This window comes from Garra rufa, chromosome 2, assembly GCF_049309525.1.
Source record: "Garra rufa chromosome 2, GarRuf1.0, whole genome shotgun sequence".
Lineage (NCBI taxonomy): Eukaryota > Metazoa > Chordata > Actinopteri > Cypriniformes > Cyprinidae > Garra > Garra rufa.
The window spans coordinates 49,049,703-49,075,801 of NC_133362.1; the positions used below are offsets into that span (position 1 = coordinate 49,049,703).

At 41.5% G+C, this 26,099-nt stretch overlaps 2 protein-coding genes across 6 annotated transcripts in view; both read left to right on the plus strand.

Annotated features, from left to right (window-relative positions):
- rtn4b (reticulon 4b) overlaps positions 1-13,053 on the plus strand; it is a 31,606-nt gene extending 18,553 nt beyond the window's left edge. For 4 of the 5 annotated variants that reach the window (XM_073834351.1, XM_073834352.1, XM_073834353.1 and 1 more), the window contains 6 exons: positions 4,235-4,442; positions 4,560-4,698; positions 6,226-6,295; positions 6,425-6,471; positions 6,626-6,684; positions 12,457-13,053. In XM_073834351.1, coding sequence (XP_073690452.1) covers positions 4,235-4,442; positions 4,560-4,698; positions 6,226-6,295; positions 6,425-6,471; positions 6,626-6,684; positions 12,457-12,499 — 566 coding nt within the window. In that variant the 3' untranslated portion in view covers positions 12,500-13,053. Of the gene's footprint in view, positions 1-366; positions 670-4,234; positions 4,443-4,559; positions 4,699-6,225; positions 6,296-6,424; positions 6,472-6,625; positions 6,685-12,456 lie in introns of those variants that run through there. The other variant, XM_073834355.1, reaches the window with a different exon arrangement.
- A 5,562-nt stretch (positions 13,054-18,615) lies between these two features.
- ppp1r21 (protein phosphatase 1, regulatory subunit 21) overlaps positions 18,616-26,099 on the plus strand; it is a 31,485-nt gene continuing 24,001 nt past the window's right edge. The window contains exons 1-6 of the mRNA XM_073834356.1: positions 18,616-19,049; positions 19,221-19,367; positions 19,562-19,630; positions 19,735-19,881; positions 20,222-20,323; positions 24,418-24,582. Of these exons, the coding sequence (XP_073690457.1) occupies positions 19,308-19,367; positions 19,562-19,630; positions 19,735-19,881; positions 20,222-20,323; positions 24,418-24,582 (543 nt within the window). The 5' untranslated portion in view covers positions 18,616-19,049; positions 19,221-19,307. The remainder of the gene's footprint in view (positions 19,050-19,220; positions 19,368-19,561; positions 19,631-19,734; positions 19,882-20,221; positions 20,324-24,417; positions 24,583-26,099) is intronic.

Below are 26,099 nucleotides of genomic sequence, written 5' to 3' on the forward strand. Positions count from 1 at the left end.
ATGTGTCTCTCATGCATCTCACCTTTGGCACGGCATGATGTTGCATTACGACTGCGTTTGCATGATCACCTTTCCCTTTGATTTCAGTGTCCCACCATAACAATATGATTGGTTTATGATTGACCACTTGCTGTCATATTAGTATTAGGATTATCTCAGATATAAATGAACGTGAACATTAGTTAGAGTCAGAGTATGGAGGATCAGATCAGCACATTTCTCAGCCGCGATGAAGCAACGCAGCAGGTGCGCTGTAGGTCAAGAGCTGGATCTGTTTACAGAGCACTACCGCGGCTCATTTGTCTATCTGAATCAGGCTGGACTTTATTCCTGGTTTGTCAGGAGTGGGGTGTGGTGAGAGTGCAGTGTAGTTGAATGGGAATGTCTGCGTTCAGACGTTTCTAGAGTTAGATTTGTAAGGCTGTATGTGTAGGCGGTGGCCGAGAGGAGCCGTGTTTCGCTTTCAGTCAGTTGAGCGCTGCGTTTATCTGGTGTGTAGGAGACGCGACTCCCCCTCCTCCTCTTCCTCTTCCTCCTCCTCCAGCTCCACCGGCCGCTATAAGCGCTAGTCTTCCTCTGGTCTCTGATAGCCTGCGGTCTCCAGTCACATCCACACGGCAGACATGGACGAGACGATCGAGCGGCCCGCGGCGCACTGGAAACACAAGGGTAGACTCTCTATCACACTAGCTCTCGCTGTAGTGCGTTATAGATTCATGACGCTTGAATATTGTGCTGTTGATGTTTGTGGATGTGTGGTGTTTGACTGGTGCTGCAGGTTGAGATGATGGCGTTTAGCGTGTCTTTAGCTGGACCTGCTGCTGTGACGGAGCTGACCTTTGCTCCGGGAGCGTGTCAGTATCACACAGATAATCTGGCCAAAGGTTCTGGGTGCGGTGGGTGAAAAGTAGTCATTGTTTAATGATTTGCTGCTATCTCTTGCAAAACGAGGAGGCCTAGAAGCAGAAATGCCGCTTGCTGTGCGTGTGTTTGCTCCAGTCGTGTTTCTCAGTGTGGTTTAACACGGATCTGGAGTCCTTCACGCGTGTCTCCGGTTAGACGTGTGTCTCCTGGGCTCTCGTGGGCTGATGTGACGCTCCTCACGCAAACACACTGAGATTACGGTGTAAGGGGTCAGCGTGGTCAGGGTTCACACGCGTGATGGTGTGTCCTGCACACGCCTGAGGCCAGAGACTCCATTAAATGCTTCTTTAAACTGGTCTGAAATAGCAGGAGATGCTGGAATGAAGCAGCCCTGTTAATGATGATGATATCAAACAGTATAATTACTGTATTCAAATACTGTGGTATTTATGTGGACAGAGGTGTTAAAGTGTCCAGAAACTATGCACTGCCTGAAACTGTGGTAATGTCATGGTGCTTTTTGGAAGAGTTTCACTGTTTGAAAGTGATCCCATATTATTTGATAGCATATTAATTGCTATTTTGGTACAAATATGGTTACCAAAGTAAACTTTGAAATGGTAGGAACATCCAGTCTCCTGTTATGACTAAATTCCATTTTAACTGTCTAACTACTAGTGTGGCCAGGCAATCTCCTTTGGACCACTTTCTTTTTAATTAATTTGCACAGTCATTGTGAATGTATCTTTTGCTTTGTCATCTATGGAGTTTAGAGGTGAAAAACCCCTACTTTAATACATTTTGGCATAAGCCTGAAGGATAAAATGTGTACAAAACTGAGAAGTTTGACTTGAAAAGGTTTTGGATAATTTTTCCCTTTGTATTTATTTTTTTCAACTACATATGATTCATTTTCTAAATACCACACATAATTAGGCACATGTCAAACCTTCAAAAATCATATTTTCCCACATCAGTCATTAATGACCTTTTATTATTTTCAGTTTTTTTTTTTTTTCAGATTTGAGAAGATTTTTTGAGAGATTTTTCCCCCCCCTCAACCCTGTAATGGACAAAATGGGAATTTTTCTCAGAATTTGTTCTAAAACAAACATCCAGCTACGGCTCATGTGTCCCTGATAACAATTTAATGATAACAGATGTAACATTTATCATATCTTTCACATTTTTACAGGACTGAAGCTAAAAATACACAAATTGTGTGCCTATGGTCTCTTTATTTTTATATAAAATATTTTGGTTTAGAAGTTTAACTAAAACCACAATTTTATAGTTTTAGTCCTTAACATGTCAGACAGTAATCAGCAAGAAATGCTTTCATTCTTAATTGTCTTCCCTGTATTTTTCCATAAATATTAATGTGACGAGGTGTGACGGAGTTGAAGTCTGTAACACATTTGAAGGTTTACATTGCATTCAGTTTTCATTTTTAGTTTTGTTTCTCTCTCATATTGTCTCCGTATTTCTGGGTCAACATATCTGCAGCTCAATACTGTCTTTCTGCTGCAAATGTGGCTGCTTTGTTTTTTTTGTTTTTTTAAATTGAGATTTAAACATCATCTGAAAGCTGAATAAATAAGCTTTCTATTGATTTAGGATAGGATAGAGCAATATTTGGCTGAGATACAACTATTTGAAAATCTGCAATCTGAGGGTGCAAAAAATTCAAAACAAAAAAGAGAAAATGGCCTTTTAAGTTGTCCAAATGAACTTCTTAGCAATGCATATTACTAATCAAAAATTAAGTTTTTTATATTTACAATAGGAAATTTACAAAATATCTTCACGGAACAGGATCTTTACTTCATCCTAATGGTTTTTGGCATAAAAGAAAAATCAATAATTTTGACCCATACATTGTATAGTTGGCTAGTGCTACAAATATACCCATGCTACTTAAGACTGGTTTTGTGGTCCAGGGTCACATATTTGTGACGGGGTTGAGGTTTTTCACTCAAAATGGCCACTGCTCCTCATGTAGTGTAGGAGAATAGACCATATGTGACAGCAATAAAAAAGTACACTGTTTACTTATGGATTAAAATAAAATATTGAAAAATAATAATTTTCCATCCTATTTTATGTGACAGGGTTGAGTTGTTAAGCTTGATTAGTACCCTCCCTGACTATAATATGCCTCAAAAATATGAATAAAAAGTATGATACTACCAACCATATTCTGCAGCACCATTAAAGAGACCTGAATGATGTGATTTCTGGTAAATAATGTCACATATGAGCAGAGTCTGCATTATTATGGACGTAGAATGGTTAGTGTGACGGGGTTGAGTTCAGACTAAGAGACATATCTTTAAAGGGGCTATATGTAACTTTTTCCCCAAAATGAACATAACAATAGCCTTTTTGTTTGACCATTTATGACTCCAACATCTCCTGATGAGCATACTGACACCTTGTCAGCTCACAGTGGGTGCACCTGTAAGCCTGTATCCTAATTTTCCTATTTTCTGCGGATGTGACGTCAAGCGCGTTCATGTTAAACGTTTCAGATCACCACCGCTAGTCATATATATTGCAAACAAACTTAGTTTCTCAAATAACATATGTATTTGACTGTTCTTACCTCTGTAAACGTAAAGTTGACTTCTTTGCAGCGGATGACTAGTGAAGTGTGCACGAGCGCGTGCTGCCAGAGCAAGCAGAAAGGAAGAGCAGTTCCGTGTTTTGGCCACAGGTGTCAGTCATGAGTTTAAATTTCAGAAAGTTACATATAGCCCCTTTAAAGTCTGTTTTTATAAAATTGCAGTTTTTTAGAAAAATATTCTTTGCAAAAAAGGAACACAAATAAAACCTTACACTATTACCAAAAACCACAGACACTATGCACAGTACAAACTCAGTTAAGTGCCTCGGGAACATGGCAAAATGCTTAATTTAAGATAGATATAAGACATTATTTTATGCTAAAAAAAATAAAAATGCAATGATTATTTGTATTCATTATAATGGGCATACCAAAGCATTGTGAAAAGAAAGCTTTGAACAGTTAGTGTTGGGTGAACCATTACTTTAGAAACTGTGGGGGACTAAAATATGCCTGAATGTGTCTCAGATGTGTGTGACTGGAGATGTGCTGCTGTGTTTTAGAGAGAATGTCAGTCAGTCAGTGGTGAGATGTTAGTTTATCATGGAGCGGCGTCAGTCAGATGATCTGCTGGTTGCTCTATGAGCAGGTGTCTGTGAATCAGAAGTGAGTGTGATCATGATCCACAGCTTGTGCATGTCACTCCTGTCATTGTCTGCTGATGTCCATCCCGTGCCTCCAGTGGTGTTTCTCAGTGCGGTCAGAGGTGTTCTGGTCTGCTGACGTGTGTGTGCTGTGTTTCAGTGCTGGAGCTGCTGTACTGGAGGGATGTCAAGTCCAGCGGGCTGGTGTTCGGCTCCAGCCTCTTCCTCCTGCTCTCCCTCCTCACCTGCAGCATCATCAGCGTCCTGTCCTACTCCACGCTGGCTCTGCTCTCCGTCACCATCTCCTTCAGGATATACAGAGGAGTCCTGCAGGCCATCCAGAAATCAGATGAGGGACATCCATTCAAGTGAGTCCAGAGCAGAAGCACTACGTTATGAGTGTCTCTGTAGGTCAAGTCAATAATAAACATGCTAGAGTCGTTGCTCTTCTTAAATAACAGATGATTTGTGACTCATTTTCACAGACGTTATCTGGACCAGGAGGTGACTCTGTCTAAAGATGTGGTGCAGAGACACAGTGATGTGGTTCTGAGCTGGATCAACTGTGTGCTGAAGGAGCTGCGGCATCTGTTTCTGGTGGAGGACCTGGTCGACTCGCTCAAGGTCTGAACGGTTCTTCTGTGTAGGAAATGAGAAATGCATAACCTCAACTAAACATCTAAGTTGACTCGAGTAGAAGTTAAAGTAGGTCATGAGGAAAAATACTTTTATTAACAGAATAGTTCACTAAAAATGACACAATAATTCATCATTTACTTCCCCTCATGTCATTTCTGACTTTCTCCTCTTCTCTGGAAGTCAAAAGATCATGTTTTGAAGAATGTTGTAGTCTGAACAACATAAGACCCCACTGACTTGCATTGAATTGACAAAAAACATTTCTCAAAATATAATTTTTTTGTGTTTCATTGAAAAAAGTCAGTCATGCAGGTTAGGAACAACATGTAGGTTAGTAAATAATGATGGAATTTGGAGTTATTTGGTGAACTGTCCCTGTTGGTATCAAAAGTACATTTCATAAATAAAAAATAAACTGTCAGACTAATGTAGAGCCATAAAAGAAAAAAAGCTGAACAAAATTAAACACTAGACCAAAGGCCGATTACTGAACAGTTTTTTGTGGTTTTCCCCATGTATTTTGCCAATTTTTTTCCCCATTGAATAAATTTAATAGCCAAAATGTGCTTTTCACTGTTTTGTCTTGCTTTTCAAAAAAAAAAAAAAAAAAATCAATCAATTACAAAACGACTTAACACTGAACATTTTTAACATTTCTAATAGACATTATAGCCTACCAACAAAACACAATCTAACTTAAAATTAATACGTTAGTAAAATAATATTCTTTGTCCATTTTTAAGGCACGTGTTTTTAATGTACAAATAAATGCAGCCTTGCTAAGCAAAGGACAATGTTAGAATAAATGTATTAATAGAGCTGTTGGAATGATTGTTATTAATATTTTTGTGTTATTTACTAATGCTTTAAGGCCATTTGGTGATTTCAGTCATCATACAGTAACCTTTCTCTTCTCATGAAGACATGCGATGCGCTTCTAAACAGTCTCTCGCTGTCGCTGCTTGGAATGATTTGTGTGTCTTTCTCGGACAGTTTTAAATGCTTCCACACTGACCACATGTTTGCCGCATTAGTGCACGCCTCTATTTGATCACGTCACATCATTGTTTGCTATCATTTATTCTGCCTTTTTGCTTATTCGGCCGAATAATTTTGGTTGCCTAACATTCAGTGCATCCCTACTTTCTACTTTTCCACCTGTATTCAGTCTCAGTCTCAGTTGTCTAGCTGTCCCATCTTGAATCCTCCTTGATCACCGTCCCGTCCTGGCAAAGGTCATATGTGACAGACAGACAGTAGTTTGTATGTGTGTTTGTATGTATGTCTCTGTCTCAAGGTGTGCCCCAGGGTTCAGTGCTCAGCCCTCTTCTATTTCTGTTTCGCACGCTTCCTCTTGGTAGTGTCACATGTCGTCATATTCTATATTCAAATATATTAAATTGTATTGTCTTAGACAATCGTAATACTATCCTAAACATTGATTTACTCTTTATTGTTGTAAAATATACTGTCCAACTTGTTCACAGAGATGTTGTTGTGTTTGTTCTCTAGTTCGGAGTGTTTCTGTGGGTCCTCACGTACATCGGGGCCTGGTTTAACGGACTCACGCTGCTCATTCTCGGTAAGGTCACTGAGTTGATTATACCTTATTCTGTACTTTCATGCTTTCCTAAGTCTTTGTTGTCATGGGTTGTTCCTGGTCACATGAGCCATAATTATATTGAGTGGTGTTTTATCTGTTGTGCTGCAGGTCTGCTTGGAGCTTTCAGCGGCCCAATAGTCTATGAGAAACACCAGGTAATGCTCATGGCTGCTGTTTTCCTGCTAAAATCATGACGCCTATGACTGATGAAAATGCAATTTAATGAATGAATTGGATGGTCTTCCAAGTGAAAAGACATGTAGTGTTTTCTTGAGTGTGTATGATGGTCATGTTCTGTGTGTCCTGCAGACACAGATCGATCAGGTCATCTTCACCTTGAAGAGCCAGATGAAGGAAATCATGGGCCAGTAAGTCAAACTCACTCATCAGGGTTTATTTAGACATGCTCCTTCAATCGTCCTCATTCAAATCTGATTATTAACCATTAACTCAACAGTTTAGAATGTTAAATTACCATTAGACTGGGTGAGTGTTTGTGAGGCATTAATAAAACCAGCACATGTGCTTTTATTAAAGGGCAAGTTTAGTTCCAGAACACAAGTGCATGATAATTTACTCACCCCTTGTCATCCAAGATGTGATCAATGTCTGTCTTTCTTCAGTCATAAAGAAATTGTTTTTTTGAGGTAAACTTTTCAGCAATGTTCTCCATATAGTGGACTTCTATGGTGATTGTGAGTTTGAACTTCCAAAATGCAGTTTAAATGCAGCTTCAAAGGACTCTAAACGATCCCAGCTGAGGAAGAAGAGTCTTATGTAGTGAAACGATCAGTTAATTTATAAAATAAAATTGGCAGTTTATATACTTTTTAACCTCAAATGTTTATCTTGTCTAGCTCTGTGTCTAGCTCTGTGTATTCCGGTTCAAGACAGTTAGGGTATGTTCAAAAACTCTCATTTTCTCCTCCAACTTCAAAATCGTCCTACATCGCTGTAGAAGTACTGACCCAGTGTTTACAAAGTGAACGTGCAAAGAACTGAAGTGAATTAAAACTGAAGTGACAAAAATAACCAGCGAAGCATCAAAACGCAAGAAAGATTCCTATTTTAATACATTCAACGTAAACAGCAATTGATAATGGATAGTGTTTCTGGTCTCTTTGTGAGAGACTTCAAAACAAATGAGCGTAACGGCACACATAAAGAAACTCGAAAGAAACACACTAAAATGTGTAGTTTATTTATAACATGATATAGTTCAGTAATACACCAAGGGAGCTTTTTGCTGAATATTCTCACGATTACAAATGTTACATTAATTTTATTTTAATAAACAGTAGTTAGTCAAGTAGTTACTTACATTTTAGACAAAATATTTACTGTTTTGTTCTGTTTCACCAACGAAAATAGTTCCAAACAAAGATCACAGCAAAAGTATAGCACATTCTCCAAGCATCGTTTTACTACTAAATGATTCAGCGTTTTTGCTGGAATCAGTTGAAATAACTCAATAACTCGCTCATGAAGTGACTTACCGCCACCTGCTGGTAGTTTAGTATGTTTAAAAATATGCATCCCCAACATTTCTAATTTGTATATTCATAAATGTATTGCAAATTATGTAATCTGACTGCTAACAGCCATATAGAATTTATTGATAAATTGTAATAATTTCAAAGGTGATGCATACATTTCAAAAGTAAAAAAGGCCTTTATAAAGGTAAATCAAATATGCAGATTTAAGATATAAAAGCTAATAGAGCACTGATGAAAATATTGCTTCAGAATAAATGGTTTACATCACCAGATATCTCTAAGTGGTACTTTTATGGGGACATTTGTGTGGAATAGTATCGGCTGATATGAAAAATTCACTGTATATCGTAGTAATAAATATAATTTATGACAGCCATTAAACATAACATAGATGCATGTAATATAACGGATATTTCCATTACATGTTTAGGTCTTAAATTTCATATAAGGTGGTATTAAAAAGGTCTTAAAAAGTCTTAGATTTCACTTGTTCATATCTTCAGAAACCCTGTTTTAGGAAATATCTGATGGTTTCTCTAGATAAGTGTCACGAATTGAGTCGTCCTGTCATTAACTCTTGCACTACACATCATGGACTTCATTCCCCACAAGCCACTGCACTAATCACTGCATTCACCTGCTCCCTGTTTCTCACTGCACTGATCACTGCTCACACCTGCAGCTCATTCACACGGACAGCTTATATGCCACTCACACACACAGCTTCTTCGCAAAGTCTTGTATTGCCCCGGCTGCATTTCTGAGCGTTTCTTTCCGTGTTTGATTTCCTGTGTTTTGATTCCTGGACTCCCTCCCGTGTTTGATTCTCGCTGCCAGCCCCGACCTTCTGCCTGTGTTTTGACTACGATTTCTGCCTGCCCCTTTGTGTTTGTTTGCCTGAATAAATGCTGCGAATGGATCCGCTCGTCTCAGTCCGTCCCTGTGACAGAAGACTTCGCCGCTACAAGGATCCAGCAACTAGTATGGTGTCATCCGGTTCCAGCACGAACCCCACAGTACAGATCATGCGTCTCAAGCAGGGTGAGCGGACTATTGAGGATTATGCTATGGACTTTATTGAATTGGCAAATCTGTCTTCTATGGATGATCAATGCCTGATGATTTTCTTCCGTGGAGGACTCTTAGAGCCATTGGCTTCCCTCATGCCCATGTTTGAACCTGGCTGGACTTTACAATATTACATGGACATTGCTCTGCAACTAAGTGGCTCTCCTTTTACTGTGGGAATCAAAGAAGAGGACAACAATGTTCCCACAGTAAACTCCAGCTCAGAGCCACTACGCAAGATGGCTGCCACTCCAGAGCCTGTTCACAAGATGGCCGCCCTTCCTGAGTCAGTTCACAAGATGGCCGCCTTTCCAGAGTCTTCACGCAAGATGGCCTCCCTTCTAGAGTCTGTTCGCAAGATGGCCGCCCTTCCAGAGCCTGTTCGCAAGATGGCCGCCTTCCCAGAGTCTCCGCTGGTGCCGCCCGGCCTCCCAGAGTCTCCGCTGGTTCCGCCCGGCCTTCCAGAGTCTCCGCTGGTCCCGCCCGGCCTTCCAGAGTCTCCGCTGGTCCCGCCCGGCCTTCCAGAGTCCCCGCTGGTTCCGCCCGGCCTTCCAGAGTCTCCGCTGGTCCCACCCGGCCTTCCAGAGTCTCCGCTGGTCCCGCCCGGCCTTCCAGAGTCTCCGCTGGTTCAGCCCAGCCTTCCAGAGCCTCCGCTGGTTCAGGCCAGCCTTCCAGAGCCTCCGCTGGTTCAGCCCAGTCTTCCAGAGCCTCCGCTGGTTCAGCCCAGTCTTCCAGAGCCTCCGCTGGTTCAGGCCAGCCTTCCAGAGCCTCCGCTGGTTCCGGCCAGTCTTCCAGAGCCTCCGCTGGTTCAGCCCAGTCTTCCAGAGCCTCCGCTGGTTCAGCCCAGTCTTCCAGAGCCTCCGCTGGTTCAGCCCAGTCTTCCAGAGCCTCCGCTGGTTCAGCCCAGCCTTCCAGAGCCTCCGCTGGTTCAGCCCAGTCTTCCAGAGCCTCCGCTGGTTCAGCCCAGCCTTCCAGAGCCTCCGCTGGTTCAGCCCAGCCTTCCAGAGCCTCCGCTGATTCAGCCCAGCCTTCCAGAGCCTCCGCTGGTTCCGGTCAGCCTTCCAGAGCCTCCGCTGGTTCAGCCCAGCCTTCCAGAGCCTCCGCTGGTTCCGGCCAGTCTTCCAGAGCCTCCGCTGGTTCAGCCCTGCCTTCCAGAGCCTCCGCTGGTTCCGGCCAGTCTTCCAGAGCCTCCGCTGGTTCAGCCCTGCCTTCCAGAGCCTCCGCTGGTTCCGGCCAGTCTTCCAGAGCCTCCGCTGGTTCCGGCCAGTCTTCCAGAGCCTCCGCTGGTTCAGCCCAGTCTTCCAGAGCCTCCGCTGGTTCCGGCCAGCCTTCCAGAGCCTCTGCTGGTTCAGCCCAGCCTTCCAGAGCCTCCGCTGATTCAGCCCAGCCTTTCAGAGCCTCCGCTGGTTCAGCCCAGCCTTTCAGAGCCTCTGCTGGTTCAGCCCAGCCTTCCAGAGCCTCCGCTGGTTCCGGCCAGTCTTCCAGAGCCTCCGCTGGTTCAGCCCAGCCTTCCAGAGCCTCCGCTGGTTCAGCCCAGCCTTCCAGAGCCTCCGCTGGTTCCGGCCAGCCTTCCAGAGCCTCTGCTGGTTCCGGCCAGCCTTCCAGAGCCTCTGCTGGTTCAGCCCAGCCTTCCAGAGCCTCCGCTGGTTCCGGCCAGCCTTCCAGAGCCTCCGCTGGTTCAGCCCAGTCTTCCAGAGCCTCCACTGGTTCCGTCCAGTCGTCCTGAGATTCCTGTCTGCCCGGTTCAGGCCACGGAGGCCATTTATGGACTGTTGAGTTTCCCACCCACCCTCCCTACTGCTCCAGTCCCACCACCTCTGTCTCCTGACAGTCCCTCTGCTCACCCTCAACCCACCTGTGGTGCAGAGGACTTGCCGTGGGATTGCCAGTCTCCATCGGTGCCCTGGCTGGAGGATCCCTCACCATCGCCTCCAGCCTCAGAGTCCTGGACTCCGCCTCGGCCCTCCGACCCTGCGGCTCCACCCCGGCTCTCTGCTCCCTCGTCTCCGCTGTCGGCCGTTGGTCCACCAGCTCCACCGGGCTCCATCGTCCCTCCGGCTCCGCCCTGGTCAGTCGTCGCCCCACCTTCGCCTCTGGACTCTACTCCTCCGGCTGCGCCTCGTCACTCCGTCCTACCGGCTCTGTGGACCTCCTCCCTCCCGTGGGCACAGCCTCGGTCCTCTGTCGCTCCGGCTCCGCTGCGTACCTCCGGACCTCCATCTCCGCCTTGGTCGCCAGAGCCTTGGGTTCCGCCTTGGCCCTCCGGATCCTCTGTGTCGCCCAGGACCATCGACTCTCCGGTTCTGCCTCGGGCTCCACCGGCTCCACCTCCGTCGGTCGGCCCCATGGAGGAGCCAACCCTTCCTCCACCATGGCTTCTCCCTCCGTCGGCTCCGCCTCAGTCCATAGCTCCATTACCCCCACATGGACCTGGCCCTCCATCCCTCCCCCTGTTCCACCTCCGCTCCACCACCCTCCGGTTTCATTAGGTGGTTAGAGCGTCTGGAAGCCGCTCCTCTTGCACTACACGTCATGGACTTCATTCCCCACAAGCCACTACACTAATCACTGCATTCACCTGCTCCCTGTTTCTCACTGCACTGATCACTGCTCACACCTGCAGCTCATTCACACACACACACACACACACACACACACACACACACACACACACCTGCAGCTCATCACACGGACAGCTTATATGCCACTCACACACACAGCTTCTTCGCGAAGTCTTGTATTGCCCCGGCTGCATTTCTGAGCGTTTCTTTCCGTGTTTGATTTCCTGTGTTTTGATTCCTGGACTCCCTCCCGTATTTGATTCTCGCTGCCAGCCCCGACCTTCTGCCTGTGTTTTGACTACGATTTCTGACTGCCCCTTTGTGTTTGTTTGCCTGAATAAATGCTGCAAATGGATCCGCACGTCTCAGTCCGTCCTTGTGACAATAAGACCCTTCTTCCTCAGCTGGGATCGTTTTGAAGCTGCATTTAAACTGCATTTTGGAAGTTCAAACTCTTGGGCACCATAGAAGTCCACTATATGGAGAGAAATCCTGAAATGTTTTCCTCAAAAAAAAGAAAAAAAAGAAACAGAATTTCTTTATGAATTTTTGTATTTTTTTGTTCTGCAAGTGAACTATTTTTCAAGTTTTATGTGAATTGAACATAAATCAAACAGCACAGAATATATTTAACTCAAATAATGAACAGATTAACAAAATGAAAACGCATTGAATCCTCCAGCACCCAGAGTGATGTAGAGTCAGAATAAACGTTTCTAATAACTTATTTTCAGACCTCAATCTAAATCAGCAGGCCTGCTCTACCTCAGTCCTCATCATAGCTCATTTACTGATTTTTACGTTAAAAAGCATGAGGATGTGCTGTGGTTTAGTCTGATGTGCAGCCTCTCAACACTGAGTCCCACAAATTCATTTTTGGATTCAAAGCAGCTTTACAGGAGATGTTTGTGTCTATATTATAGCGAAGAGTGATGTGTTGAGGTGATGGAGTCAAATGAATGTCCATATGACTCTGTGTGTGTGTGTGTGTGTGTGTGTGTGTGTGTGTCTCAGGATTCAGGCCAAGGTTCCCGGAGCGAAGAAGAAGCCGGAGTGAGTCTGGAGCGGCTCTGATCTCCACTCGTCATCTTTATCTCTCTTTCTCTGTCTGTTTTCTTCACTCTTCGGTTTGTTCACATGACCGCATCTTCATCAAGTTGCTCTGATACTGATTGTGAAACACTGGTTGCAGAATAAATGAAATATGTTGTTTAATGTCTGAGAAACGTCGTTTTGATCCTTCAGAAAATGAAATGCACTACAAATCTTTCTTTTTTTTTAAGAGGGAAGTTGAAGAGTGTCAGTATTGGCTTGTTGTGGTGTTTTAGTTCCTATGACTGTGATTTTACTGGATTGGCTGGAGTTTCTCTAGTTTCTAGACGAGCGTAGATATCGAGACGTTTGAGCTCCTCTGCTGGATCATCTCTGGATGAACACGTTTACATGAAGCTTCCTCCACAGAAGTTATTGTATTTAAAGCTATTTATCTCTGGAGCGACTCCTAAAGCGAGCAGTGTTTCCCAATAACTGTGAATGAAACGCGTCCCGTCGTCTGAACTCTGTGAATGCATTTTGAGATGTTAATGAGAACCAATAAAGCTTCTAGATCAATCCGTCATCTGCCTGACATTATTCAGCTCTTCTGCCTGGAGGAAATTCAACCAAATGAACATTATTGCACTCATGCATTTCACCTGACTCAATATTATAGTGTCACTCATATACTGCCATAGCTTTAGTTTGGTCAGTAATTCTGTAATTGGAAGAAGCTTTTCACAATACTTTGGTATGCCCATTATAATCAATACAAATAATCATTGCATTTTAATATTTTTTAGCAAAAAATAATGTGTTATATCCATCTCAAACCAAGCATTTTGTCATGTCCCTGAGGCACTTTACTGAGTTGTACTTAGAATATTACGAACAAAATGTGCATAGTGTCTGTGATTTTTGCCAATAATGTAAGCATTTATTTGTGTTTCTTTTTTGTGACAAATATTTTCTAAAAAACTGCATGTTATTTTATAAAAAAAAAGCAGATTTTAAAGTCTGAACTCAACCCCGTCACACTAACCATTCTACGTCCATAATAATGCAGACTCTGCTCATATGTGACATTATTTACCAGAAATCACATCATTCAGGTCTCTTTAATGGAGCCGCAGAATATGGTTGGTAGTATCATACTTTTTATTCATATTTTTGAGGCATATTATAGTCAGAGAGGGTACTGTCATGCTTAACAACTCAACCCTGTCACATAAAATTAGGATGGAAAATGAGTATTTTTCAACACTTTATTTGAATCCCTAAGTATACAGTGTCCTTGTTTTATTGCAGTCACATGTGGTCTATTCGCCTACACTATATGAGGAGCAGTGGCCATTTTGAGTGAAAAACCACAACCCTGTCACAAATGTGTATTTCTCATGATCATCTCATATTTTTGTTGTAAACAGAGTTTAGATGTAACATGTCCACTTAAACTTTGACAAGCATCCTACATCAGAAATCAGTAGAAGCTGCAGAAATGTTGATCCAGAAATAAAGAGACAATATGAGAGAGAAACAAAACTACGTATCAAAACAAGGCAATGTATTCCTTCAAATGTGTTTCAGACTTCAACCCCATTCCTCTTGTTACATTCATATTTTCAGAATAATCAAGGGAAGACAGTTAAGAATGAAAGCATTTCTCGCTGATTACTATCTGACATAAATCGTGGTTTTAGTTAAACTTTTAAATTAAAAATATGCTTTACAAAAATAAAGAGACCATAAACACACAATTAGTGGATTTTTAGCTTCAGTCCTGTAAAAATGTGAAAAATATGAACAATGTTACATCTGTTATCATTAAATTGTTATGAGGGACACATGAGCCGTAGCTGGATGTTTGTTTAGAACAAGTTCTGAGTAAAACCCTTTTTAAACCAATCCTGTTTCGTCCATTAAACTGTTCAGAAATAAAATAAATGTGCCTAATTATGTGGGGTATTTAGAAAATGAATCATGTGTAGTTGAAAAAAAAAAAAAAAGAATTATATTCTAAGTTGAAATGTTACCAAATCCAGGAATGACTGAGTTAATGTTTCAAAGTAGATTTAATTTTTATACGTTCTGTTTTCATTTAGATTTTACTTTCAGTAGTTGTGTTGAGTTTTGTCATTTCTATTTGTTTTTGTTTAAACTAGTTTTTAGAAAGAGAAAGGTTGCCTTGACAATTAGGTGAAATTAAATATAAACAATCATAACTTTCAGTTGTTAATTTTACATAACATATGAAGCCGTTCAGGCTGAAGTTCCTCACAGGGAAGACTGACATTTGAGTTCCTGTTTGTTATTTTAGTTCTGCACTATTATTGGACTACTGCACACTAGTCAGCTCAGCTCAGGTGTTTCCTCCAGTCGTCTCTGGGTTTCTAACACTAGCATTTTGACTACAGCCACTGCTGCATCATTAGATTGTAATTTACCACACTTATACATTTCCTTTTGTAAAGTAAAGATTTTCCTTTTTTACGTCCTTTGTTCAGTTTTAAACACAACATCTGTCACATTGCTGTCAAGAAACATCATACTGACAGAATGACTTGATAATATTAGGACATAGGAAAAGACAACAGTGTAGAAAAGGTTGAAAAATAATTAATTTTTATCACAGCACCACTGCATCAAAAGGTGGAGATGGAGTTCAAAGTCAGATATATATGTGAGCCTGGACCACAAAACCAGTCCTAATGGTCAGTTTTATGAAATTGGTTTGTTATTCCTAGTAATGCATATTGCTAATCAAAAATGAAGTTTCGATATATTTATTGCTACAAATATACCCATGATACTTATGACTGGTTTTGTGGTCCAGGGTCATGCAGAGCGCTGCTTCTCTAATAATGGGCACAAACAGTGATGTTGATTCATTACCTGGACAATAAAACATGGATCTCACAGTCACAGAAATGTCCAAATATGTATTCCCTCCAAACCCCTTCAAATGTCTGTAACGCTGTCCTGGCTGAAACTCGATCAGTTTGCAGAAAACCTGAAGGAAGAACAAAAACTTCCTTTCTTTGCTACCTCAGTATGCCTCCTGAAGCTGAGCTGTGTGCCCTTGATGTGTGGAAACAAACCCTATTGGTTCTTGCATGTCAAAAGCGCTTATTCATTTCTTAAGTTTACCATATTTAATGTGCATGAGATAAATTAAAATTGCAAAATAAAGAAATACATTTAAAAAATATATATTTTTTAAAGTTGAAATAAAAGTTTTTTTTTCCTCAGAAATGTAATCAAGTAAAAGTACAAGTGATTACTTGAGTAAAGTACAGATACCCCAAAATAATACTGAAGTACAGTTAACAAGTAAAATTACTCACAGATGTGTCCTTCACTGCCTTTGATATCCCACAATCCTGTGCTTTCTGTTCCATTACAGTTGAGCTGGACAATAAAGATGGCATCTGAAAGTTGGCAGTTGGTGGTCAGTTTGTGTGTAAATGTATGTTTCTGACCATCTTTTTACACTTTTGTTGTCATTCCTAGTGAGAAATTGAGTATTAGCTTAGTTATTACCAGACTTTAACCCTTACACTGCCTCACAAGTCTGTCTGCAGTCAGTTTTGAGAAGGCCGTGAGGAAACAAGTCACTGACTGAGCTTTTAAACGCAGCCCAAATGTTTGGAAATTTCAATGGTTGATCTCTGTGAACCCATCAACCAGTGTCCGATCAGTTTTACAATTTTTTAATAATGCATTTGTATTAAAAAAGGATGAATTGTAGTTAATAGTCTCTTATTGGCCTGATTACTCTCTATAAAACAAACAAAACAAGTTCTACAAATGAATAAAACAGGGGAGAGCGGGGTAAGATGTCACACTTTTCACACTGTCTAACTTTTACTGAGTACCATACATCACAATGTAAAACATGTCTTACCAAATGAAAGAAGGAAGTCTCGGGCACATATGACGTATTCATTACGTTTTCATATCTTATCTCCTTACGGAGTTGTAGACTGTTGAATGGAGCATGTGCACTTGTGACAATTTGCCCCATAGGCAGGTAAGTTGTCACACTAGATTATCTAAAAATAAGAACACAACTACTTAATTGTGATTATTGATTTTAATTGTTAAATTCAAACCAAAACTGGAAATATAAACAATTATGCCTAGAAAATTTGAATTATTACTATTATTTCAATCCAATACACATTTCAATCAAAACATTAAGTGACAAGACTACTTTACTTTGAACTTTAAACTCAAATGTTCTCTGGCTTGCACATAAATCCATGATAACTGAATGGAATGCTGCAAATAACTCGCTTAACTTAATATGTTTAACCTCTGAACAAAACAAACGGCCTGTATCTGAATAATCAGACTCACAATTCTGGCTCACATAAATTGGCTGGCCTGAGGTGCAAGCATCATGGGCCCATTTGTTTTTTGAGCATGTATTTGTACTGGGGCAAGTTGTCACATGTGACGACTTGCCCCAAAATCAATGAGACAACTTGCCCCAAACTGACATGTATGCTAATGTAGGCTAAATGTCAGGGTCAGCTCAACATAGCACCGCAGCTAAAGTATCAAATCCTCTATTTTTTTCTGCAAAATAATAATTTTTAACATCTACACCTAACAAAGTTGTACTGAAGAAAATTTAAAGTGATTTGTTTGAACTTTTTAGGTCAAAAAATAAAAAAATTGTGCTCACTTCAGATTAGAGCAGTCTTGACCACATGTGAACAGGAGGTTGACAATAGAAGAAGAAGTCAAATCAAATCAAATCACTTCATTGTCGCATCACCACAGCACCTGTGCCTAGGTCAGTGAAATTCTTGGGAGTGAGCTCCGGACAGCGCAGGGACAGTTTACATATAGACAGTTATACCTACAGGATTATACAGAGTGACAATATGCAATATATACATACATACATAGTACACACAGTGTACGATTAGACATATTTACAGTTAGCAATACAGTGCAAGTTGAGCTGTATTTTCAAGAAATGTGCAAAGGAGGTATTATTTATATGAAATTGGGCAGAAGAGAGATTGGGGAGGATAGCACATGGTGCAAAGATTTCAGTGCAATTCTAAACATATATTATTCATATTGTGAATGTGCGAATAGAGCAGAGTGTGATGCTACAGGTGGTTTGTATGGTCCACTCACCTGTGTGTAGCCCACTCAGATTCCATTAAGGAAGATTGTCAACAGTGCAAAGGTGCAGTGGATTATGTATAGATTGGATATGCAGGGACATGGATGTGTATTGGATGGTTAACAGTGTAACAGATATATTATTGTATTAAGTGCAATGTGTGCATAGAGTCCAGCAATAAAGGGCAGTGCATGGCATATGATGTAGTGGGAGATGTGTTAGTTCTGATTGTTCATTAGCCTGGTAGCCGTGGGGAAAAAGCTATCCCTTAGTCGGCTAGTGATCGGATGCTGCGGAGGCGTCTTCCTGAGGGCAGCAGAGAGAGCAGTCTGTGGGACGGGTGGCTGGAGTCACTGATGATCCTCCTGGCTTTCCTTACACACCGCCTGGTATAGATATCCTGGAGGGAGGGAAGCTCACCTCTAACAATGTGGCGCGCAGTTCGCACAACCCTGCAGAGCTTTGCGGTTGCCAGCGGTGCTGTTTCCAAACCAGGCAGTGATGCAGCCAGTCAGGATGCTCTCCACAGTGCAGGTGTAGGATGATCTGAGGATGCTGGAGCTCATTCCAAACTTCCTCTGCCGTCTCAAGAAGAAGAGGAGTTGGTGTGTCTTCTTCAGCACTGCATCTGTGTGAGCCGACCATGTCAGATCCTCACTGATGTGAACACCGAGGAACTTGAAGTTGTTAACCCTCGTCACACAAAGTGGCTATTTCATTTTTGAGATAAAGCCTCTATTATTGTAGTTATGAACAGTGTGACAACTTAGCCCGCTTTCCCCTACACAAGGTTTGTCAGGGGTGCTTTAACAGAGAAGGGTTAGGAAGACAGTTCCAGGGGCCTGAACACCTAGGGAGGGATCCGAGTCAATATGCTGTTCAGGGGGCAAGAAGCCATAGCGGCACCCCTGCAGTTGGTATGTAAAAGCGCTTTTATGCATTTTTGGGATGCTTTTGATACATTTATCCCAGTCTGACCAGCAGGCGGCAGCAGCGTGTGCCTCAAAACAGTGAATCATTCCCCAACAATCTGCGAAACAGTTGTTTCAATTGATTCAAAGTTTTGTTAAGCTCCTTTTCTCCCATTATAATCTCAGACGTGCTTAATAAACCTCACATTATTATTATTATCATCGAAGACGTTCATGTGATCCGTGCTCTTATTGTGAAGGGCGTGCGCGCGGGTGTTCACGTGATCCTCAGTCCGCTGATAGAGTCGCTGATGTCCACAGAGCCGCTCCACACTGATGTCAAATAACAGATCAGTCACTGCGAATGTCCTCTCGTTTGTTGTGGTTTGTCTGTCGGGAGTGTTTGACAGCGGAAGTGTGGTCTGACAGCTCCGTATTTGGATGTGTCTGATATCCTCCTGTCAGCTAATGGCTGTAGAGACGCGACACGGATCAGATCTAATGAACGATTTGAACAGGTTTGACTCGTAAAAATAATCGACGGTCTCATCGACAGAAATATGACACACGTTTGGCTGTTTTGATCAAGTCTGTGTGAAATATCCAGTGTGATTGATGCAGATATCCGCTTAGCATTAGCCTTAGCCGCAGATGTGCAGTCGGTCATGTGACTTTATCTCCATGAACAGACACTGATGACAGAAGACAGTCCGCGATGATCAGACTCTCGTCCTGCAGCAGATAGACTCACAAACACACATCTGACTGACTACAGCATGGCGAACGTGACCGATATGCAGAGTAAATACAGCAAACTGGCGCAGGAGTACTCAAAGGTGAGCTCTTCTTCATCATCTTCAGTCTTTAATGATGCAGATATAGATATACACCATCACCTGTCATTTGTCTTTTAATGTATGAAGTGTGTAACTCATTAAATGTGTTTGGGTGATCTCAGTAATGCAGAAGTGTGTGTGTAGAGGTGTGTTTAACCTCATTGCTGTCATGTGTGTGTGTGTGTGTTTGTCAGCTCAGAGCTCAGAATCAGGTGCTGAAGAAGGCCGTGGTGGACGAGCAGACCTCCTCCAACTCCCTGAAGGTATCTGCTGATGTCTTAGCCAGTTTATGCGGTGGAGGTGTGTTGTTATTGTTGTTGTGTGTTCATATGTGTGTGTGTGTGTGTGTGTGTGTGTGTGTGTGCAGGATGAGCTGAAGCAGAAGGAGCAGAGCTTACGGAAGGTGGAGCAGGAGATGGACAGCCTGAGCTTCAGGAACCAGCAGCTGACCAAACGAGTGGAGCTCCTGCAGGAGGAGCTGCTGCTGTCTGAGAGCAAGAACAAGAAGAGCAAAGTGATCACACACACACGCGCGCGCGCATGCTGACTGTCCATTAGCTTGTGTTCTAACATGTTCAGTCTCCTAAATCTCACTGAAACCCTTCTGCACATATTACAACATTATTTAAAGTGTTAAATAGTCCTCATCACACACGCACAGCTCTCTCAGAGTTGATGGGACATAAGTGATTGGTTCAGAAGCTCTTTCTCCATCATTGACTGTCCAGCCACAGGATTAGGATTAGTTTTAGAAACCACAGCGGCCAAATGAGATGCTCTTTTACTCTCGGACACGTGAGAGCGTGAGGATGTTTAATGTGCGTCATCAGTGATTATTGTGTGTGTTTGTGCAGAATAAAGGCGACTCGCCGTCTCAGGTCAGTCTGCAGACACAGAGCGTGTTTGATGAAGACCTGCAGAAGAAGATCCAGGAGAACGAGCGCCTTCACATCCAGGTGTGTGTGTGAGCTCTCAAGTCAAGTCCAGCTTTATTGTCATTCTGCTACATACACTGCCTGGTCAAAAAAATAGCGGCCACCTGGATTTAACTAAGTGCTATGATCTGGGGTTGCTGCAGTTGGTCAGGTCTAGGTTCAGAAACAGTATGTGCTCAAAGAAAGAGGTCTGACTACCTGAATATACTGAATGACCAGGTTATTCCATCAATGGATTTTTTCTTCCCTGATGGCACGGGTATATTCCAAGATGACAATGCCAGGATTCATCGGGCTCAAATTGTGAAAGAGTGGTTCAGGGAGCATGAGACGTCATTTTCACACATGGATTGGCCACCACAGAGTCCAGACCTTAAAGGGATAGTTCACCCAAAAATGAAAATTTGATGTTTATCTGCTTACCCCCAATGCATCCAAGATGTAGGTGACTTCGTTTCCTCAGAAAAATGCAAACGAAGATTTTTAACGAAAACCGGTGCAGACTGTCAGTCATATCATGGATGTGGATGGGCACCAAACCTTTTAAAAGTAAACAAAAACATGCACAGACAAATCCAAATTACACCCTGCGGCTCGTGATGATACATTGATGTCCTAAGACACGAAACGATCGGTTTTTGTGAGAAACTGAACAGTATTTATATCATTTTTTTACCTTTGATACACAGCCACGTCCATCTGTCATGAGCACGAGTTTGGCATCAGTCACGTCACATGAGCACGCGCTCTGGAGTAGAATACACAAACAAAAGCGTAATCAGTCAAAAGTTTTAAAGAAGTCTCTTCTGCTCACCAAACCTGCATTTATTTGATTCAAAGTAGAGCAAAAACTCAGTCAAATTTTGAAATATTTTTACTATTTAAAATATCTCTCTTATATTTAAATATATTTTAAAATGTAATTTATTCCTGATTTCAAAGCTGAATTTTCAGCATCATTACTGCAGTCACATGATCCTTCAGAAATCGTTCTAATATTCAAATTTGCTGCTCAAAAAAACATTTACTACTATTATTATTATTATGTTGAAAATAGCCGAGTAGAAAATTTTCAGGTTTTTTTGATGAATAGAAAGTTCAGAAGAACATTTATCTGAAATACAGATATTTTATAATATTGTACATGTCAATTTAAAGCATCCTTGCTAAATAAAAGTATTCGTTTCTATAATTTCTTTTCCAAAAAATGTATACTGACTCCAGGCTTCTGAATGGTATAGTGTATAACGTAACAAAAGCTTTTTATTTTTAAACAAATGCTGATCTTTGGAAAAAAATGTACTCAACTGTTTTTAATATTGATAATATTAATAATAAAAAATGTTTCTTGAGCAGCAAATCAGAATATTAGAATGATTTCTGAAGGATCATGTGACACTGAAGACTGGAGTAATGATGCTTTTGAATAAATTTTCAGCTTTGAATAAATTACATTTTAAAATATATTCAAATAGAACATAGTAATAAATAAATGCATGCTTGGTGAGCAAAAGTCTTACTGTTAAAGATTTTGACTGGTAGCGTATATGTATTTATGCCATCTGAACGATTGGTTCTGCACTGCAGGGCTCTAGACTGCAACAGTTTTTTTTTGAGAATATGCAAGTTAAAATTTGACATGGTCGCATTGGTGCGAGTGCATGGTCTGTGCTGCTCAAGCGTCTGCTCCATACAGTGCTGTAAGCAGAGCCACGGTGCAGCAATGCAGCAGGAGTCAGATTTCACTGATCACGTGAAGACAGGCAGGACTCTATAGACTTTTTGCACTGGTTGCACTGGTGCATCTAAGAAAAAGCACAAATGTTAGGTGCACCCAAATTTTCGACCGCATCACATTTAACACCGCAGTTCACTTATTTTTTTACATCGCTGTCCATATAGGCAGTATTGACTTGTAAATGATTAACTAACAATCTGGTCAACATAAAGTTTATCAGGACTCAAAATTAACTTTTTTACTTGGTAGCCCAACTGGTGCACCAAAAAAATGTAGGAGCACCAAATGAATATTAATGAACTGCCAATGGAGCAGAACAGCCAGCACTTCTTTTTAGTAATGATTCCGATCTTGATTCCTCATGGCTGATTCTGATTGCTGATGTTTTACAAGCAAATGGGCTGATTCTGAAAGCCTTTTTTAGAGATATATTTTATGCCTTAAGCAAGGGACAAGAATTAATGAAAATATGAGTACATGAACAAGGTGTTTATTATCTCTATTACAGATAGAGACATTTAGTGGCAACCATTGTATTTTTAAACAATGTACACAAAGAAGCTGCATACGTGAGCAATTTCCAATTTTAATTTAATTGTATGATTTCAGTATCTGAAGCAAAAACGCTCTCATGTAGAGTCGCTCTCTGTAAATGTGGGGTATTAAAATTGTTTGTGAATGCGTGTGTGCGTTTTACTTTCGGTTTCGTTTAAATGATCGCACGAAACTCTCGGCAGTGCTGACTCTGAGCATGCATTCTACAATACAAGACAATCATTTAACAAAAGCATTTGCAAGTTGGGCACACAAACCCCATTAAAAAAAAACCCGTCCGGTTTCGAGTTTCAGTGGAGCGCAGTGTCAGTGACAGCGAGTGATCGACAGCTAATATCTTAAATCTGCATTACAGTTAAGAATGTAAAGATGAAGGTTAATTGGTTATGTAATGTTGGAGAGAACAGAGAAGACAAATATTTTTTTGAGGTCGCGCAGATTCAATTTTGGGAGCTTATGCAACAAAAACGGTCGCAATTTTGAGCACTGGTCCGCCCTTCACTATCTCCGATTGGTTTAGACCATGACATGTGCCTGATGTGTGTCTGTTGAACCACAGTGGCGGAGACTTTTTTTTTTTTGCCCTTGAATGGCTGGTTGCACCGATGCGACCTCAGATTATTTAAAGTCACAGCATTGAGAAATTAGGTCGCATGTGCGAATAGCCTGGTTTATACTTGTAGCGTCAGCGTGTGGCAAAAATGAATATCGAGGAAACGATGGCGGACGGAGGATTTGGATCATGCAAGCACTTTCACGACAGCCGGTTTAGTTTGACTCTTCTTTTTGTCTTCATTTTGAAAAGCTCGTTATTTTTTGTGTTTAGCTCATGTTACACTATGGAGGCTTTCATTTATATATATATTTTTTATTCCATAGTGTTTGCAAAACGTTTTGTAATTTTATTAGTCGGTATAGAATACACAAAATTAAAATCACAAATAGTACTACTGGTGAAAAAGAACAGGTTGAATGTTAACCGCTTTTGTTACTATATAACTATAAACTGATAAAAGTTCATCAGCATGCATTGATTACTCCTATGTTGTAGCAAAAATACCCCAAAAACAATTGCGACCAATGATGTGCTCCTGTGACCAACTGAGGAAGTGTGTGGAATGAGTCTAGACCTTAATGGGTCACTTGCTGAATCACTGATTCATTCAGAAACACAGATTGATTCAGTAGTGGGACACCGCTGTGTGTTTCTCAGAGATGTGCTCCGGCTGTGTTTCAACTGTTTCCTTTGTCGTTCTGATGAGCTTCATCACACAGTGAATGCATGGACTCTAATGGCATGTTATGACGTACTCAATAATGTCATGTTGTACAAAAATACATATCACACACACATATAGTCACTTGCATACACACAGAAACATTCTCAAGCGCAAAAATGAGTCAACAACTTTGATCAGATAATAGTTTTACTACAGAAAAACTACATGTTAACGAACTGACTCTGTCTGATGTGGAACTGGCAGAATCTGATCTCTATACAAAAAGTAAAACGTAAAATTACATTTGATTTGTTTCATTTTAGACCAGCAGGTTTAAAGGGTCAGTTTTATTGTCTTTTCTTTGCTCAGATTGAGCAGAATAGCTCCAGATTAGACACTGCTGAAAGAGTTAAGCAATGAGGATCCTCAGGGTTTGGTGCTCGGTCCTCTCTTTTTCTCCATATACGCAGTATTACTAAGAATAGTCATGCAGATATTCCCCCAGTGTTAGCACATGTAATAACCAGGTTATCAGACGGGGGAGTTTCAGATCTCAGCTGTTGTCTGAGTTGTGTGATAATGATATGATCTTCTGTCTGTAGTTTTATGAAGCGGATGAGCAGTACCGTCGACAGGAGGCTCAGCTGAGAACACGGCTAGATCAGCTGGAGAAAGAGTCTGAGCAGCATCAGGCCGTCGTCGACACTCTCAACCACAAATACACAGACGCCATCGAGAAACTGCAGAACGACAAAGCCCGACTGGAGGTCAGAGAGTCAAAGACACATTCACATGCGTTAAAGGGATAGTTCACCCAAAAATGAAAATGTGATGTTTATCTGCTCACCCCTAGGGCATCCAAGATGTAGGTGACTTTGTTTCTTCAGCAGAACTCAAACGAAGATTTTTAACTCAAACCGTTGCAGTCTGTCAGCCATATAATGGCAGTCAATGGGACCCACAGCTTTGAGAGTAAAAAAACCATACACAGACAAAACCAAATAAACCCTGCGGTCTTAACACAGGAAATGATCGGTCTGCGCAAGAAACTGAACAGTATTTATAATATTTTTTTCCTCTGATCCACCAACGTCCAACTGTCCTGAGCGCGATCACAACAGCCGGAGCGTGAGGCGTCAGCGTGCTCTGCCATAGATGCATATGTGTATACGGCACTCATTGTTTACACAGAAAGACTGTGTGTACGACAGCTACTCAAAATGGTCATTACTTGTGCTTATCCTGATTGTTTGAACCGATTAAAACTAAAAGAATGTGTTTTGCTTGTGCAAATTCATCTGGGAGTGTTGACTTTTCACTCCCAACTTTTGAGCCTGATCAGCTGAAGTTATGGTTGCTTGCTCTTCGTCACGATCCAGCAGTTGTGATTAGAGGTCGACCGATATTTGTCATTTTTTTAATATATAGGCATCGGCCGATATCCGTGTTTAGTAGCGCCGATTTAAAAATGCATTCTAATTACTTGCGGGTGGGTCGAGCGTGGATGAGATAAATCAATAATGATGTGAACATTAACTACATTTTCTAAAATCTGAACCTGAGTTATGTGGTCAGGACCGTGGCGCCAGCTTCCTTTTAAATATATTTTGATGATTGCACCTGATGCGCCCATCCTCTCCGTCACCCCAGACACTGCGAGTTTATATCTATGGTCAGGTCCAGATGTCAGGTTTTTTTTACTCTCAAAGCTGTGGGTCCCATTGACTGCCATTATATGACTACCAGACTGCAACAGTTTGAGTTAAAATCTTTGTTTGTGTTCTGCTGAAGAAACAAAGTCACCTGCATCTTGGATGCTCTGGGGGTAAGCAGATAAACATCACATTTTCATTTTTGGGTGAACTATCCCCTTAAAGGAACACTCCACTTTTTTTGGAAATAGGCTCATTCTCCAACTACCCCTGAGTTAATAAGTTGAGTTTTACCGTTTTGAAATCCATTCAGCCGTTATCCTGTTCTGGCAATATCACTTTTAGCATAGCTTAGCATAGATCATTGAATCCTATTAGACCAGTAGCATCGCGTTCAAAAATGACCAACGAGTTTCCATATTTGTCCTATTTAAAACTTGACTCTTCTGTAGTTATATCGTATACTAAGACCGGTGGAAATGCAAAGCTTCAATTTTCTAGGCTGATTAGGAACTACACTCCCATTCCGGCGTAATAGTCAAGGAAGTTTGCTGTCATAATAAGGCTGAAGCAGGAGCAGTAATACCACGCAGCACATGTGCAAATGTTAAACTAGCTGGGAACTCATTTCT